This window comes from Channa argus, chromosome 17 (genome assembly GCF_033026475.1).
Source record: "Channa argus isolate prfri chromosome 17, Channa argus male v1.0, whole genome shotgun sequence".
Taxonomy (NCBI): domain Eukaryota; kingdom Metazoa; phylum Chordata; class Actinopteri; order Anabantiformes; family Channidae; genus Channa; species Channa argus.
In genome coordinates, this window is record NC_090213.1 from 13,553,541 (window position 1) to 13,569,603 (window position 16,063).

The 16,063-nt window shown below is 38.1% G+C and overlaps 1 protein-coding gene across 4 annotated transcripts; it reads left to right on the forward strand.

Annotated features, from left to right (window-relative positions):
• Positions 1–342: 342 nt before the first annotated feature.
• On the forward strand, positions 343–15,507 carry ehd3 (EH-domain containing 3). Of its 4 annotated transcripts, XM_067482113.1 has the most exons (10): positions 343–641; positions 777–829; positions 1,307–1,568; positions 4,927–5,103; positions 5,797–5,894; positions 10,700–10,841; positions 11,022–11,121; positions 11,539–11,709; positions 13,161–13,325; positions 13,410–15,507. In XM_067482113.1, exons 3-10 carry the CDS (start codon positions 1,342–1,344, stop codon positions 13,935–13,937), a joined length of 1,608 nt encoding a protein of 535 aa, XP_067338214.1. In that variant the 5' UTR covers positions 343–641; positions 777–829; positions 1,307–1,341; the 3' UTR covers positions 13,938–15,507. The 4 variants fall into 4 exon arrangements, with proteins under 4 accessions (XP_067338214.1, XP_067338213.1, XP_067338212.1 ...); XM_067482112.1 differs by lacking the exon at positions 777–829; XM_067482111.1 differs by having other exon boundaries at positions 344–641; positions 777–1,568.
• The last annotated feature ends 556 nt before the right edge of the window (positions 15,508–16,063 follow it).

Below are 16,063 nucleotides of genomic sequence, written 5' to 3' on the forward strand. Positions count from 1 at the left end.
TAATAGTAGCAAAATAAACAAAATAAACACCAAGCACAAGCTACAATAGTACAGTATTCTCCCCAGGTAACTATCACCCTTCAGCGGTGGTATTTGCACTGGTGGTGGGCTATTTTGGGGTCAGCCATTTTGGGAAGGTGCACTGATTAATAAACTATCGTTTATTACTATTATGACTCAAGTCAAACACTAGAGAGCGAATGTGTGACGCTTTCCTAACCGCATGGTGGCGCGCTTTGGTTAGCGGCAGCCTCCATCCGTCCTCAGCCATCATGGCGTCGCCCGAGCCGGCTTCAGCTCCAGCTCCAGCATCAGCGGGGCGGGACCACGTTGGGTCGGACCGCCAGCCGCTGGGCACTTCCGCCGGGCTCAGGTTTCATTCGACTCGGTGTTTATATTGAGCAGCGGGGCATCAGCTGGTTCTACATTCTGTGCTGTGTTGTGACAGAAAAATAATCACCGCTTAATTTTGGCCAGAAAAAGGCTGAAATAATCCTCAGTGCTGAGGAGGTTTGTGTGGGTTTGGCAGCAGAAGAGCGGGGAGCGGCTGAACAATAACGGTGGTTGCGCTCTTGACAGCAGCTCGGTGCATCATCATTTCTGGGATTCCTCCGCAAGCTCCTGCGCGAAATTGAACAGCGGTAACGTGATGTTGTGCATGATTAGAATGATTTAGTCTTTAATGGACAGTGTCTGTTTGCCAAAATACATTGGTAATCAAACAAACAAAACAAAAAACTAGTTGAAAGCAGTAATTATTTTCATTTTTGGCCCAGGGAGTGTAGTGGCCTGGACTTGGCAGGACCGATGATGAGAGTGCATTTGAAAGGTCAGGTTTAGGTTCATATACACTGATACAACATTACGGATTTTATTCAGCCATGGTCAAACATTAGCCTAACATAACATCAGGCCCAGCATCAACATAATTACCAAAAACAGCAAGTCACTACCCAATGGATAGTTATTAGCTAATTAATGAACTGTTATTCCATCTACACTTTTCTTTTCTTGGACATATGTGAGATTTTAAAAACCTTATAAAGAAATTACATTTTGTAATTACATTATCCAATAATATATACCAACAATTCACAGTTTTTCTTATTGTATGTCACTGTTTTGTCTAGTTTTATTGTGGTTTTCAATTAACCTTAGATCTACATCTGACATTTTAAAGTTTTTATTTGGAGCTTTTTTATTATATGTGGACAATCTCACTTTAAAACAAGTACCTGATCCTCCAAAGGACAAATACATTGTAGCTCTAATAACCTGCCAACAAGAACTGTATCCATCTGATCAGGAGCCCTACCACACTAGTCCTACAAAAAAGCAGCCATGTTCAGTTGGCTTGGAACCGACGACAGGAGGAAGAAGGACCCAGAGGTTTTTCAGACTGTCAGTGAAGGACTGAAGAAGCTTTATAAAGCTAAACTCCTGCCCCTGGAGGAAGGTTACAAGTTCCACGAGTTCCACTCCCCAGCTCTGGAGGATGCTGACTTTGACAACAAGCCCATGGTCTTACTGGTGGGACAGTACTCCACTGGCAAGACGAGCTTCATACGGTAAGAACACAGTACCCTCAAACACACATGTGATGAGCTTCATATTGGAAAAGGTTGATTCACACGAACACATGAAGCGGAGACCACCAGAAAGATACAAAGGGAGAGGCTGACACACCCAAACTGACTTTTAACACTCTGCTTTAGCAGTGAATAAGTTGTTTGAGATTAAATTGAGGAAAAAAGAGGACAAAAGTGGTCTTGAAAGCAATAAAAACACATAATTGAAAATGATGAATGATGAACATGGTGTGTTAGATGTATTCTTTAAAAACATTTTTTGTACTTTTTGGAGGCGTCGTCCTAGTCCTTAATCGACCGAGGGAAAAATGTACAAGCTTTGCTATTACACAATCATTTTGTTGCAAATATTAGTGGTGAGGTAAACATCTGAATGCAGTATTGGTTTTTTGTAGGTTGCACTCAATTAAAGTTGCACACATGGTGACATGTAAACTCCTAACTTCACTTATAATTAAAATATTTGCTGTGTAAGTTGTCTTACTGTCGTCATTAATTGCTGTCTTCAAACATTACCTTGTTTAATAAAAACTGACATTGAGCATAGGGGTCCTGTCGGAGCCTGGCATTTCTGTAGTATTGGTAAGTGTGTGACAGGGAGAGATATTAGCAGCTGGGTGTTAGGACTCCTTTGAACTGCAGGGCTGCTGCTAAACATCTTGCTCCTCTGACACACACACTCAAACACACACACACACACTTGCAGTGCATTGGAGCTAATTAGAGCGGTAAACCTTTGAAAGCCAGAGTGAGGATGCTGTTAGTGACTTCCTGTTGAAAGACAGGATAGTGCAGACACTGCTGCTTTCTCTTGTTCCTCTTCTGTCACTTATTCTCCTTGTCTGTTTTTATTTTTTATTTTTTTTATGTCAGCATCCACTAGTCAGCAGCCTGACCCTACACTGTGACAGTATGCAGAACGTTCACAGTGCTGAGTAACCCTCAGTCAGAACCGCAGCTCTCATGGCTACTCTCTTTTTTCATAAGTTCTCACTCTGTGAGAGAAGTGCATGTCTTAAAGATGTGGATGTGTGGTCTGCTAATTTTGTTAATCTTGCCTAAACTAGAGTACAAGAAGTGCTTTTTTGTACATTGTCAGAAGGTCAAGTGTAAATATGAATGGGTTCATTATCCTCTCCATTTTGTATAGCGGCATTGATACAATAATGATTGTATTACAACACTGTGAATGAATTTTTCTGTCTGGCAGCTAAGTGAAAGGGAAAATGGATGTAGAGACAGCTGATGGTGGGTTATTTACCACCCTTCTTTGGTGTTGATTCAGAAGTCAGTAATGTGGCCCGTCTTGTTTTTATTGTTTTTGTTTTTCAGTTCTCTCAAATGTGACTTCAAATCATTAACAGAATACAAATGATGTATAAGTATATCATAAGTGTTATGATGACCAATATTTGCCTTCTGTCTTTCATTAAAAAGTAGATTGTTAGTTATTTCAATGCTTTAAACCTCATAAACTTGTAGTAGTGGTTTGGTAAAGCCTGTCCCTGCCATTGTCATTGTAATCTCAAAGGCAGGAAGTGAACAAACTAATACTAATATAAAATACAAATTAGTTTACATGTGAGCTGACGTATTTTGGAATTCCACACATACTGTACATCCCTATCACATGTACAGTATAGGATATGCAGAGAGATGGCTCTGCCAGGCACTGCTGGCTCCTCTGACAAGGTGTCTGTTTGTGGAGAAGATGTATCGGGGAATCATCCTTACAGTACATCTGGTACATGTTAAAATGAATACACATCCCACACTCACATTTAACCTATGGCCCTTTCACCTTTAAATCTCTTTTTTGTCTTCTCATTGTGAAGCAGTGATGTCACTGAATCAACAGCAGAGGATTAGACCTTTCATAAAGCATACAGGTTGTAAGTCAGCCATATTGTCATGTCAATAGTTATGTTCAAGGTTAGAAGTTTACTGTAGCTGTAAACTGAACAAACACTAATTTGCTTTAAAACACATTCACAAATCATCATTCTTTTGGGGAAGTTGTTGTAAGTCTCCTGACAACTGTGCCCTTACCAAACAAAGAGGCATAAAACCTAAGATTTGGTTGCCTATCGCTTAAACCTTTTCACCTCAGTCATCTGTTTTCGATCATCTGTGAGCACACAAGCCTGTGGCAGTTTAATTTATTTGACTGTTTGCGTCGTCAGAATAGGAAACTAAACCAAATCCCTCACTTTTGGAAATGCCAGTGCCTTAGTGTCCAAGATATGAGATACTGCAGCAGAATATTGATTGAATCGTCACTTTTCATGAGTTCACATTTGCTGTGAGTCACTTCTGACAGTAGTCTCTTGGAATTCAATACCTCACTTGCTAGCTTATAAAGCCCCTGAAAAGTAGATTGACAATAAAAAATGCTTTTTCACTTTCTTGCTGAGCATTAGACAGGAGGATTAGCACCGCTCTGTTTGGAACACCACTAACTATCATCAGTTTCTGAAATATTGATAAATTCTGATTGTTTCATAGGCATATTGAGCCCTACTCAGTTTAAACCTAGAGGGGAAAAACAGCAAAAAAAAAGTAAAATAGTAGTAAACGTTAAAACATACAAAATTCTGCATTTGGAAGCAGATATTTGTAACATCAGGCTACATTGGCCTTCAACTCTATCTAACTGTCAAATGTCCTTCGTCTTTGATTTACCTTACCACAAAATTCTTCCTGAGACAAACCTTTCGTTGGTCCACGTGGTTAACAGTACACTTAATTCTGCTTGTTTTGGAACTGGTATATGGCAGCCATCCAGACTATGATAATGTAAAACTCCCCCAGTCTTTGTTCCAGCAGTTTCTAATTCAGGACAGACTTGTTTTCTGGTTATTTCTGAATTGCGTGTTACCATCCAAATTGATTTCCTTTCAGAATAATTATTGTGAAAAGGCATGTGGTACTTCTTTCAAACTTGAGGCTGCAGATGTAGCACATTGAGCAATTGCTGATCCCTGATGAATGTACGAAATCAATCTAGTAATATGAGTGATATTTGTCTATTTTCATCATATCATGACTGTTAAATATGTGTACAATAACATACCTACCGTGTCATAAAGATACAAATATTAAAAATTGACTAGTACTTAGAAGTATAGAAGTACTTGTGTAATATTTTATAAAATAATTTTAATCTACTGTAATGTCTTACTATTATGCTACACATTGCTCTGTACACTTTTCTTCATTGTCCCAGATCTTTATATATGCTCGTTTAATTCTTATCTGATGTATAGATTATCAGAAAATCAAATCCATCCATCCACTTGTTTAATTTAATGCCATGTCTTAATATCTCACTTACCAGCTACCTGTTGGAGCAGGATTTTCCTGGAATGCGAATCGGCCCTGAACCTACCACAGATTCCTTTATCGCAGTGATGCATGGCGACACAGAAGGAGTCATCCCTGGCAATGCTTTGGTTGTTGACCCCAAGAAGCCCTTCAGAAAGCTCAACGCATTTGGAAATGCATTTCTCAATAGGTAGAAGCCCCCAAACACACACACGCGCACACACACACACACACACACACACACACACACACACACACACATGCACACAGCTAAAGGGATGAACTGATGGGTGATGCCTTCCATGCACACTGAAAATACAATATGTTATACCAAGGTGAAATATGTAAACATAGAAGGAAAGACTGAGAAGGAAAGTGGAGGAGAAGGACAGCGAGAATCCACAGAACAGCTCTACATTCCAGTGTGATTGAATTTCCCTTTGCTCACTGGACATACTTTCCTCTTTCAATGGCTCTGTGTGTGTGAGTGAGTGTGTGTCAGTGTGTGTGTGTGAGTGAGTGAGACAGAATGTGAGAGAGAAAGCATGTCATTTTTGCAGAGCCATTCTTCTGTAAAAGGGAAACAGCCAAAAAGTCTTTACTCTTGCTCTTACAGTAGTGTCCTCTCTGTGAGTGCCCACCTTACAGCAGTGTAAGGAGACAGGAGAAATGCTGATTGTCATAGAGATTAGTGGGGTTCACAATGAGGACTGCCGCTAATCTGTTTGTATTTGTTCAGTAGGAAAAAGCCAGAGACAGCAGGTGGCAGGAGAAAGTGGAGAGAAGGGAAGTGAGGTAGAAGTCTGGTGTGGGATGATGTTTGTTGTTAAAACATTTTTCACTTCTGTCCCATTACTTTCATGTCTTTTCTCCCCGTGTGTAGGTTCGTGTGTGCCCAGCTGCCTAATCCAGTGCTGGAAAGCATCAGTGTGATTGACACACCAGGAATCCTGTCTGGAGAGAAACAGAGAATAAGTCGTGGTAAGACACTGCACTTGAGACCCTCAAGCTTTTATCATCCACTGTTTATGTTGTGTGTGAGTGAGCATGTGTGTGTTAGTGTTCGTTCACTGGACCCCACTTAGCTGCAGATCCCTACTCCCGCTGAACTGTAAACTACAGTGTCAGCATTTCCTTTGGGCTCTCGTGTGCATATGTGTGTGTTTACTTTAGCTTTTAGTCATCAGCAAGATTATGCTTCATTCATTTCAAAGAACAGGAAACGGCGACAAAAAGATGAGCTTTAAATGCAATCTCTTCCCCACAGACTCAGTTTACTGTGTTAAATGGAAAACGTGAAAAGCAGTGATACATTGGGCTCAGGAGTCACTGATTTAAAAGGGCTTGTTCAATACACATTTATATTGACAGCAAAAATCAGTCAGAATAGATTTTTTTGCTTTAAATAAATTCTTCTTCTTGTGTTTAGAATGGCCCATTGTGAACTCAGGACAAAGACAAAACATAATTGTGTACTAATCGAGGTACACTTTATATTAATATTATTAGTATTATGCCTGTATGTATGTATTACAACAGGCAGGTGCTTTATTCATTAGATAAAATCAAATTAGCAGTGCTACAAGAAGAATCTTATAATCGCATGTAGATGTTTTTATTACTGATATCGTTAGCTATTCTGTGAAAATAGCACAATTTAAGAAACTAAAATGATCCCAGTGAGAGTGAGCGAGTGAACCAGGGTCAAAATATCAACGGTTTCCAGCTCATCCCAAGGGGTCGCCACAGCAGAACATGTTCGCATGTGGATTTGGCAAGTGCTTTTAAGCCGGACGCCCTTCCTGCCGCAACTCTTCCATTATTATTTTTTATATATATATATATATATGTGTGTGTGTGTGTGTGTGTTTTTTTTTTTATCTTTCTCTTTTTTTAATTTATCTGGGCTTAGGAATGGCACCAAGATTGCCCTTGCTGGCTGGGGCCACACCTAGTGGGGTGGGATTCAAACCCACTGCCTTCTGCATCCCAAACCAATGCTCTACCACTGAGCCACCAGGCCTCTAGAGAGTGAACCAGGGTGATTTAATGTAATTATTAGTATAATTTTCTTGATATCATCATATTTGCATCTCTTTCTTTGCTTATCCATAGAATATATACTCCCATATGTATGACGTTTCTTTGTAGGTTAGCTTAAGTTAGCATTTCCCTGTTTACCTCGACAAAAAAGCCACTGGGATTTTTCCATTGACATTTCAATTACTAACTACAGATCAAACATTACAAATAAAACCCATTCAAAAAAACCCCACAGACTTAGGGAAGAGAGATCCGGAAATGCTATAAACTTCTGGGTTTTAGGACTCATTCCCGTGGAAATCCTATCGGTAGACACAAGGTCATAAGAGTTTACTAAAACTGAACATTTATCAGTTTCAAAATGTTTAGATATAGCTATTTGATTCCTTAATTATACATCCGTTCTACATTTTGAACTAGTGGTGGATGCCAGCCGTATTTTTGAAGTGAATGCGGACAGTGCAGTGTGAAAAGCCACTGTGAGGTGTTACAGGAAAGTCTTCTAGTCTTCTGTCATGTTGATATGTGCCTGGCATGGCTGACATTCCAACAGCTAAACACTGGCATTGCCATACCAACTGCTACCATCCACAAAAGAGCTCAGATAAATAAGTGCATAATTTACACTTACACCCTTGTTCACTTTTACTGTGGTCAGTTCATTCTCTGTCAGGGTTATGCCTTCCTGTTTTTCCAATTAAGCCCTATATTGTGTTTTTATTCACCAAAGATATGTTTACATTTATAACTATGATGTAATATGGTAATTTATAATAGTAGTGATTTTGTCCATTGTTCATAGATCAATGTACTTGTTTTAACATAAGTGCTGGTATTTATCAGTGATTTTAGTGATGAACACTGTTTATTAAATTAGTACTTTTGTCTTAACAAGGTCTGTTTCCAATCAGAGCAAGTTTTAATGAAATAAATCGTTTGTGAGTTTGGAATATCATCTTTTTGTAAATACAAACCTTCTCCCAGGACACTTTCATATCCTGTTCAGCTTCAGGCCATGATATCCACAACACAAGTAATAAATGAATTCAATGTGTTGACATGATAACATTTGTAAGCATACCTACAGAGTCTAAAACAAAACCAAGAACAAGTCATGGTCATTGGGTTCAGCACATTACTTCACTGTTGGGCTGGGTCTGCTGGGCCTAAACATAAAAACATTTTCTGTCATGACAGCATTGTTGTCTGCAACTTTGCAAATAGTAACAGCAGAGAAATATTTGTCAGCACTCATAAAATCTTTAGGCTTAGTTTATATTTTAAAGTAATTTCACTAAAGCAGGCCCACATCAACTATGTTCTACTTTCTATTTCTTTAGTCAACGTGTCCCTTGAACATGTTGTGAAATCAAATAAACAGCACAGTGAGGCGTGACCCTGTGATTGTCTGTTAGATATTTTAAAAAAAAGTTAATCTCTACTGAGTCAGCACAGCTGTGTTTTCTCTGGGGAAAGTTCTAATGTTCATGGTGAAGTGTGTGTGTGTGTGTGTGTCTGTGTGTGCTCATTTTCATTCCATTTGTTTCCATCAATTTGTTTTATGCATTTCATGTTTCAGTAGTGCATACTAATATGACCTCTTTCACACTTACTTGTATTATCTGTGGTGTCTTTGTCTGTACTCTGTGTGTGTGTGTGTGTGTTCATTCAGACGAGGAGCTGTCAGGCTATAGTTGCCTGCGTAGATGTCCTTATGGAGGTATTGTAGATAACAAATTGAGCCAACAACCAGCTGAAAACCAAAAGCTTATTAAACTGATATCTTGACTTTGAAAAATTTACAGACTGTTACATGTTCTTCACCAGAGTTGTATCTCATGGTTGTCTCAAAAGTATTTTGGTTCAAGTTTACCTCAGTAGCCAGTTGCTTAAGTCAGATTTATCTCACAGTGCTGTTGAGGAGAGTGATGGACAGATAGAGGAGATATGGAATTCAATAAAGATAACTAGTAATTCTGATGAGCCTCAGAATGTTAAATACTATTAGGTGAATCTTTCCTTGAACAGCAGTTTGGTTCATTATGTATTTAAACATCTTCTAAATAGACAAGTGACATTTTTGTGTTTTTGGGACTTTCATAGGGCACTATTACAATAAGGCTGTCCATTTAATTTGTGCAGTAAACTGAATGTTTCAACCTGTAAAGAGTGTGTGTAAAACTAGATACTTGTGTGTGTGTGTATATATATATATATATATATATATATATATATATATATATATATATATATATATAAAATTTTATTCTTAGTACCATGTGAAATGTGCACTGAGTGAAGAATAAATCACTAAAACAGATCAAGGTATCTTTGTCCTTAACCCTCAATTTTTCTTCTCAACTTTTCTCACTAAACTGAAAGAGAGCTAAAACATTTCCCATGTTCTACATACTTATTGCTACTATTGGCAAACTTCTGCTTACATCCCAGTGAGGAATTGGTCTACACTCAATATGCCTATGTTGCTTTGAAAAACATTTTTTTTAAATAAGTTTTGTTCAGTATGTGTGTATAACTCTTACATAAATCCTTCACCTTGAGTGGTAACTATTCCTCTACTCGGTGAAGTAGTGGTGCAGCCACAGTAGCAATAGCAGATGTTCAGCAAGTACAGTATGTAAAAAGAGGATTTTCATTAAAGCTATGTGTGCAGTAGTGGGGCTGCCTCTTTGAGAGGAGAAAGGAGAGTCCAGTCTTTTCCAGATCTGAAGTATATTCAAAGTGATGGCATATGCAGCATATAGATTAGATAGTTTTATTTGAAGAGATTTTTTTTCCCAATCATAGCTCTTCAGAAAATCCATTGGACTTTAACTTTATTAACAAAAGCTCTGACTCACTACCAACTGACAGCAAACTGCTTTTGGTTGCTATTCAGTAATCACATGTTTACCATTGCCATTTCTTATCTGCCCTTGTGTGGGTTGGAAATTGTAACTCACTAACACTTCAGTCTGTCCTTTGTCCTTTATTCTCCTCTCATATCTGCTGGAATTTCTCCAGGTAAGGGTCAGTTTTGTCCTTGAGCAGGATAAAAAGTCAAAGGAGTACTCCTGCTAGGAGACCCCTGTTGTTGATTAATTTATTTCATCATTCATTAAAAGGCATTTTAACTTATGCATTAATTAATTCATCAGGTCACCATTGTATTGCACTTGTTTAAACCAACAAGTGTTAAAAGTCAAACTAGTTCATTTACAATGCTGTACAAACATTAAAACAACCATCCCTCATTATTTTCAAACTAAAAAGCTCCTTAGTTTAAACCTTGGCAGCATTATATCAATCAGTAAACAGACATTCTTTTCTCTCAACATGATGTAATAAGAGTGTCCTTCACACTGCCCCTTCAATGACCCAAAGCCATCATAATGGCTTCTTCTGGGAATATGGCAATATTACAGTCAAGGCACATTGTTCAGACCTTGGGTTAAAATAATCGGCATTAACCAGCAGCAGTAAAGCATATGATCTACTGATCTGTACCTTTTTAAGGCAGCATGGACTGTTCCTGTCATTCATTCATGTTGTCCTGTTTGGATAGTAGCAAATACACAGGGAAATAAAAGAATACACAATTAATGATCTGTTATTTGTACTTTCTCTTTTTTTCAATCTACACTCCCTATTCCTTCTTTGGAATTATAATTTCACTTCTTTTTTTTCATACACCCCAACTCTTTTCCTGCATTTTTCTCCCTTCTTCGTCTATGTCCTCCCAGGCTATGACTTTGCAGCTGTCCTGGAGTGGTTTGCAGAGCGAGTGGACAGGATCATATTACTGTTTGATGCCCACAAACTGGACATCTCTGATGAGTTCTCAGAGGTGATAAAGGCCCTGAAGAACCACGAAGACAAGATCAGGTAATCTAGGATTGCTTGAATTAGATAATCAAAGCTAAGCAAAGGAGACATGTACAGCTGCTCAGGCCATGCATGCACATCAGCTTTAGAGGCTTATAAGCACATATAATAAGCACATAAGCAATTATTGAGAGAAACTGTTTGTCAGTGTCACCACTGTTTTCTCCCCTTTTTGTTCAGGGTTGTGCTGAACAAAGCTGACCAGATAGAGACCCAGCAGTTGATGAGAGTTTACGGTGCTTTGATGTGGTCACTAGGGAAAATCGTCAACACCCCTGAGGTATTGTAGCCAAGAGCTGTAAGACAAGCTAAAGACACTTTACCACTTCTATAGGTTTTCTAAAAGGAAACTCCAAACCCCTGCAAATGTCATGTGACATGAAAAGCCTGCATAGAGCCGAGATCAGTAGAGCATGTGGAAATTGGAAAGTGTAGAATGTGCATTTAATGCTGGAGAATAAAATTTAAAAAATGCTGTTTTTAATACTCAAAAATGGGAGTCATACTGTAGCTGCCTTGGCAGCAGTTTAACACCACACTGTTCATTCGTAGTGTTGCTGATAAACCCCTCTCTGTGTTTTTCCCCATATCATAAGATGAGTTGTTGGACTTCTACATGGATTGTGTGTTTTATGCCATTCTCTTTATCTCGGTTAATACCTGCTTTTAATGTCCCCTCTGTCTCCGTCTCTGCCAGGTTATTCGTGTCTACATTGGTTCATTCTGGTCCCACCCTTTGCTGATTCCGGACAACAGGAAGCTGTTTGAGGCAGAGGAACAGGACTTATTTAAGGACATTCAATCTTTACCAAGGAACGCAGCCCTTAGAAAACTCAATGACCTGATCAAGAGGGCAAGACTAGCCAAGGTACGTACAGTAGGAAAGAAACAGATTCGACCCACCAACAGAGAAGCAGGCTTTAGTCCAGTTGTGTTAACAATTAGTGATTAGTAATTACATGTACTAGTAAATATCTAACTTGCATTTCCTACTCATACAGAAAGTGATAATACTTCTGTACTCCTACATTTGTAATAAACTAAACTAAAGGAACTCCTGCTCTGACAGTGTTGGACATTTAGCACAGGTGTGGATGTGTATGTTTCCTGTTTATTCCCTTCCATCACTCACTGACACTCTCCACCCTTTTCAGATGTTAAACCTTGACAGAAAAAGCCTTTCACTGCCACAGAACCAATAAAACCAGACAAACACGACTATTCTTTGCGTCCGTACTCCCAATTGTTTCTGTACTCCTCCTGTTTCCTTTCAGCAGAGAACGTCAGGTGTGAGAGGCAATAGCCCACTGCTTGTTTTAGCCCCAGGAAATGCAGAGGATGTACACACTCAAACATGCACACATACAGAGTTATCAAGCCGAGAGTGCCGTTTTCCTGTTTGACACCTGATAAGGGTGTGTGTATGTGTGTGTTTTGTGGTGAGCCTATAGGACATGACGTGCATGCATGGACACACATGTGAAACCTCAACAACATTACAAATGTAGATTGTACCATTACTTTTGGTTAATGGTTGGTTTCAGTTCAATATTAATAACAAATGTTTGTTATCGGATTTTGCTAATAGGGTTTAAGAAGGGCTAAGAGTCTCTAGAGTCCATAATTGAAACAGCTGTTGCTGTTTTATTTGAAACACTTATCAAAAGCTCTTATATATAAAAATTAAAAGAAGCGCAGTAATAAGAAATTTAGGACAACAATGAAAATAAAAAGATGTTGGAAATATAAGTAAATGTCGAACTATCTAGATTTAGTATCTTTAAAAATACTTGTCTGTCAAATTATTTTGGACATTACATCTCTTAAATTCTTTTATTTTTATTTTGCACTAGGAAAATAAACAATTAAACCAGGTTGCAGTTTAAAGATAACATGGATGGCATTTTTATTATACTGTATCACAACAAATCTTCAGCGTTTATTCTGCTATATAGCTCTGGTTAGAGTAGTCCACCATTCCAATACTGGATTCAAATGACATTTACATGTATGAGAAATTAACAGGAAATGAAACCCGCCTGTACTGAATGATATTCTTATAATGAGAGCATGGTTTACATAATGATGTAAACCATGCACCATGCTTCAACAGCTGGTGACAAATATATTGAAAAGTAAAAGTCTTTGCATCTGTGTATGTATGTTGTATTTAGTGAGTAATTATGGGTAAGATCTCGAGTTTGCAGTGTAAAAAGATGTGTTGCTTGTTTTCATTTGTATTTCTGCTCAAAAAGCCAAAAAGCTGCCCCAGTGAATTGGCTCTTGACTACCTGGGCATTTTTTACTCTCCATATGCAGGTACATGCCTACATCATCAGTTCACTGAAGAAGGAGATGCCCTCGGTCTTTGGGAAGGAGAACAAAAAGAAAGAACTCATCGGCAGTTTGGGAGAAATATACAAACGCATTGAACGAGAACATCAGATATCTCCTGGCGATTTTCCCAATCTGAAGAAGATGCAGGTACAGTGAACAGGAAAGGCCAACGGAATGTAGGTTTGGAGGAGATAAGTTTAGATGTTCTGTTTTCTGTGTTATCTCTTCCAGGATCAACTCCAAGCTCAGGATCTCAACAAATTCCAGCCTCTGAAACCTAAACTCCTGGAGGCAGTTGATGACATGTTAGCCAATGACATTGCTGGCTTAATGGTCCTGGTGCGCCAAGAAGAAACCCAGCGCCCTAACCCAGTTGTGAAGGGTGGTGCATTCGATGGCACCGTGGATGGCCCGTTTGGCCACGGCTATGGCGAGGGAGCAGGTGAAGGCATTGATGAAGTTGAGTGGGTTGTTGCACGTGACAAACCAGCTTATGACGAGATTTTCTACACATTATCCCCTGTCAACGGGAAAGTGACAGGAGCCAACGCTAAGAAGGAGATGGTAAAGTCAAAACTGCCCAATACAGTTCTGGGAAAAATATGGAAGCTGGCAGATATCGATAAAGATGGGATGCTGGATGATGAGGAGTTTGCATTAGCCAATCACCTGATAAAGGTGAAGCTGGAAGGACACGAACTGCCTTCAGAGCTGCCTGCACACCTGGTGCCTCCATCCAAGAGAAAATTACCTGAGTAAATGTAACATTACTACGATATCCATGCTCTAGAAACCTGTACATACCCCCACCCACTCACACAGAAAAATATCCCAATTAAAATAGGAATATTCCTGTAGCATTAGAGCAAGAAACTACAAATGAAAAATACTCTAACAAATTTAGATCTTAACACCATATCCAACCTCTTTTGCTGTCATCCTGACAGACACTGTCTCTCTTCCCTTCACATATTAGAACAAAATCTTAATTAACTTTCAAAATAAAATTGCGTAAATAAATAAACTTTTTAATTTCCTTTTTTAATTTTAATTTACCAGTTAGGTAAGGTGAGGTAAGATAAAACGTTTGTGAAACAAGAAGCACTGGAATACAGCAAAAAAGGTGGTTCATATAAACTACCGGAAGAACATGGGAGAGATGCAACAAAAACAAAACAACCCAAAAAAAATCTAAATGTTTAACTCATTTCTTGGTCTCCTTGCAAAGTGGCTTGAGAATAAACTCAACCACTGTGGGGAAACATGCAGAAAAGTAAAATAAAAGCATTATGTCTTTGGGTTTTGTAAGTGGACAGTGACAGAGTGGATCACTTTGTAGTGTAACACCTCTCATCACCATAAAAATGATCTAAAAAATTATTAACTTCATTGTTTGTCTCTGTTATGGTTTCACATGGGTCTGAAACATAATAACATTTGAAAATACTGTGACTTAAACCATATGAAACCATAGTATGGGTAAATCTGTGCTGCCATTCTCATTATTGTATTGTATTGTATTGTATGGGACATTGAATGTTTAATGTGAAGACGTTCATCGTTCTGTGTGGCACATTCTGTCTATTGTATGTATGTATGTATGTATGTATGCATATGACCACATATACCAGTGTTATTATTTGTAACCTAACTTTAATGTGTTAACAAGTCTTAAACATTACACAGGCTATTGAGTTTGAAGTATTCCAATAAGTAATCTGACTAACCAGGGAGTCCACATTTGTTTCTTTATTTTCTGAGGTTAATAAAATGCGAATCAAAACATTTTCAAAACTTTCTTTGCTTTCTTGAAAGGAAATTAAACTTTTTAATTTCATGTATTTAATTGTGCATATCATGAATATAATCCTGCTTTGCTAAAGTTCTGATGAACTACTGTAGCATTATACGAGTATGTGTGTGTGTATATATATATATATATATATATATATATATATATATATAATTTCATCACTTTCAACTACTGATTTTACTTCAGTGAATTATTTCCAGTTCATGACCTTCCTGTGTGTCACTTTTCTGTAACTGTGAATCTGATGTACCTGATAAGACTGATTGCATTCCATAAACACTGTTTTGGATATGATCCATGTCATCTTCTTTGCTTCATGCAACACTATCTCATATTTCATAAACAAGTCACAGCAGACAGTAAAATGTGGATAAGAAACTATCTTAATGTAGATTCTCGGCATGTCCTTCAAGTTATTTTCATCTTATAAGACGGTAATTCAATGTTTCATCTGTACCTCACTGCTCTTCTGTCGTCATAAACAGTTCAAAGATTAATAAAAATTCAAATACTTAACTTCCTGTCTGGTTTGTTTGAAATCATGTTGCTAGATAGAACAAATTCAGAACACATTTTCTCATTTAGCACCTTTCTGCAAACAGGTAAGTTGTTACAGAAAAATGGTCTAAACGGGCTTCTGGATTATTATTCCTAAAAACAACTTAAAAAAACGAGCACCAAAAAATGCACCGTACAACCACAATACGAATCACTGAATTATTTAGTGAACTCGATATGAATGAGGGCAAATGTGTCAACGCGTACATGCCTTTCTGCTTTTGTGTGGACAGGCTTTATCTCAGAACCATCCTAGTGATGACTCTATTTTATTGTGAAGTCATTTGGGCCAAATTCAAAGGGCTTTTTATGGTTTAAGACTTCTGGGTTTACTACCCTCATGTTGTGTACACAGTCACACTGTAGGGAACTCTAATAGACACAGTTGAAGTTTGGGGTAAAAAGGTTCATTACAATACAATATGTGAATATAATATTTTTCATGGCAGGGCCAGACTTTTGGCTTGCAAGTCTTCATCATAAGATAACATACTAAAAAATTTAAAATTGGATT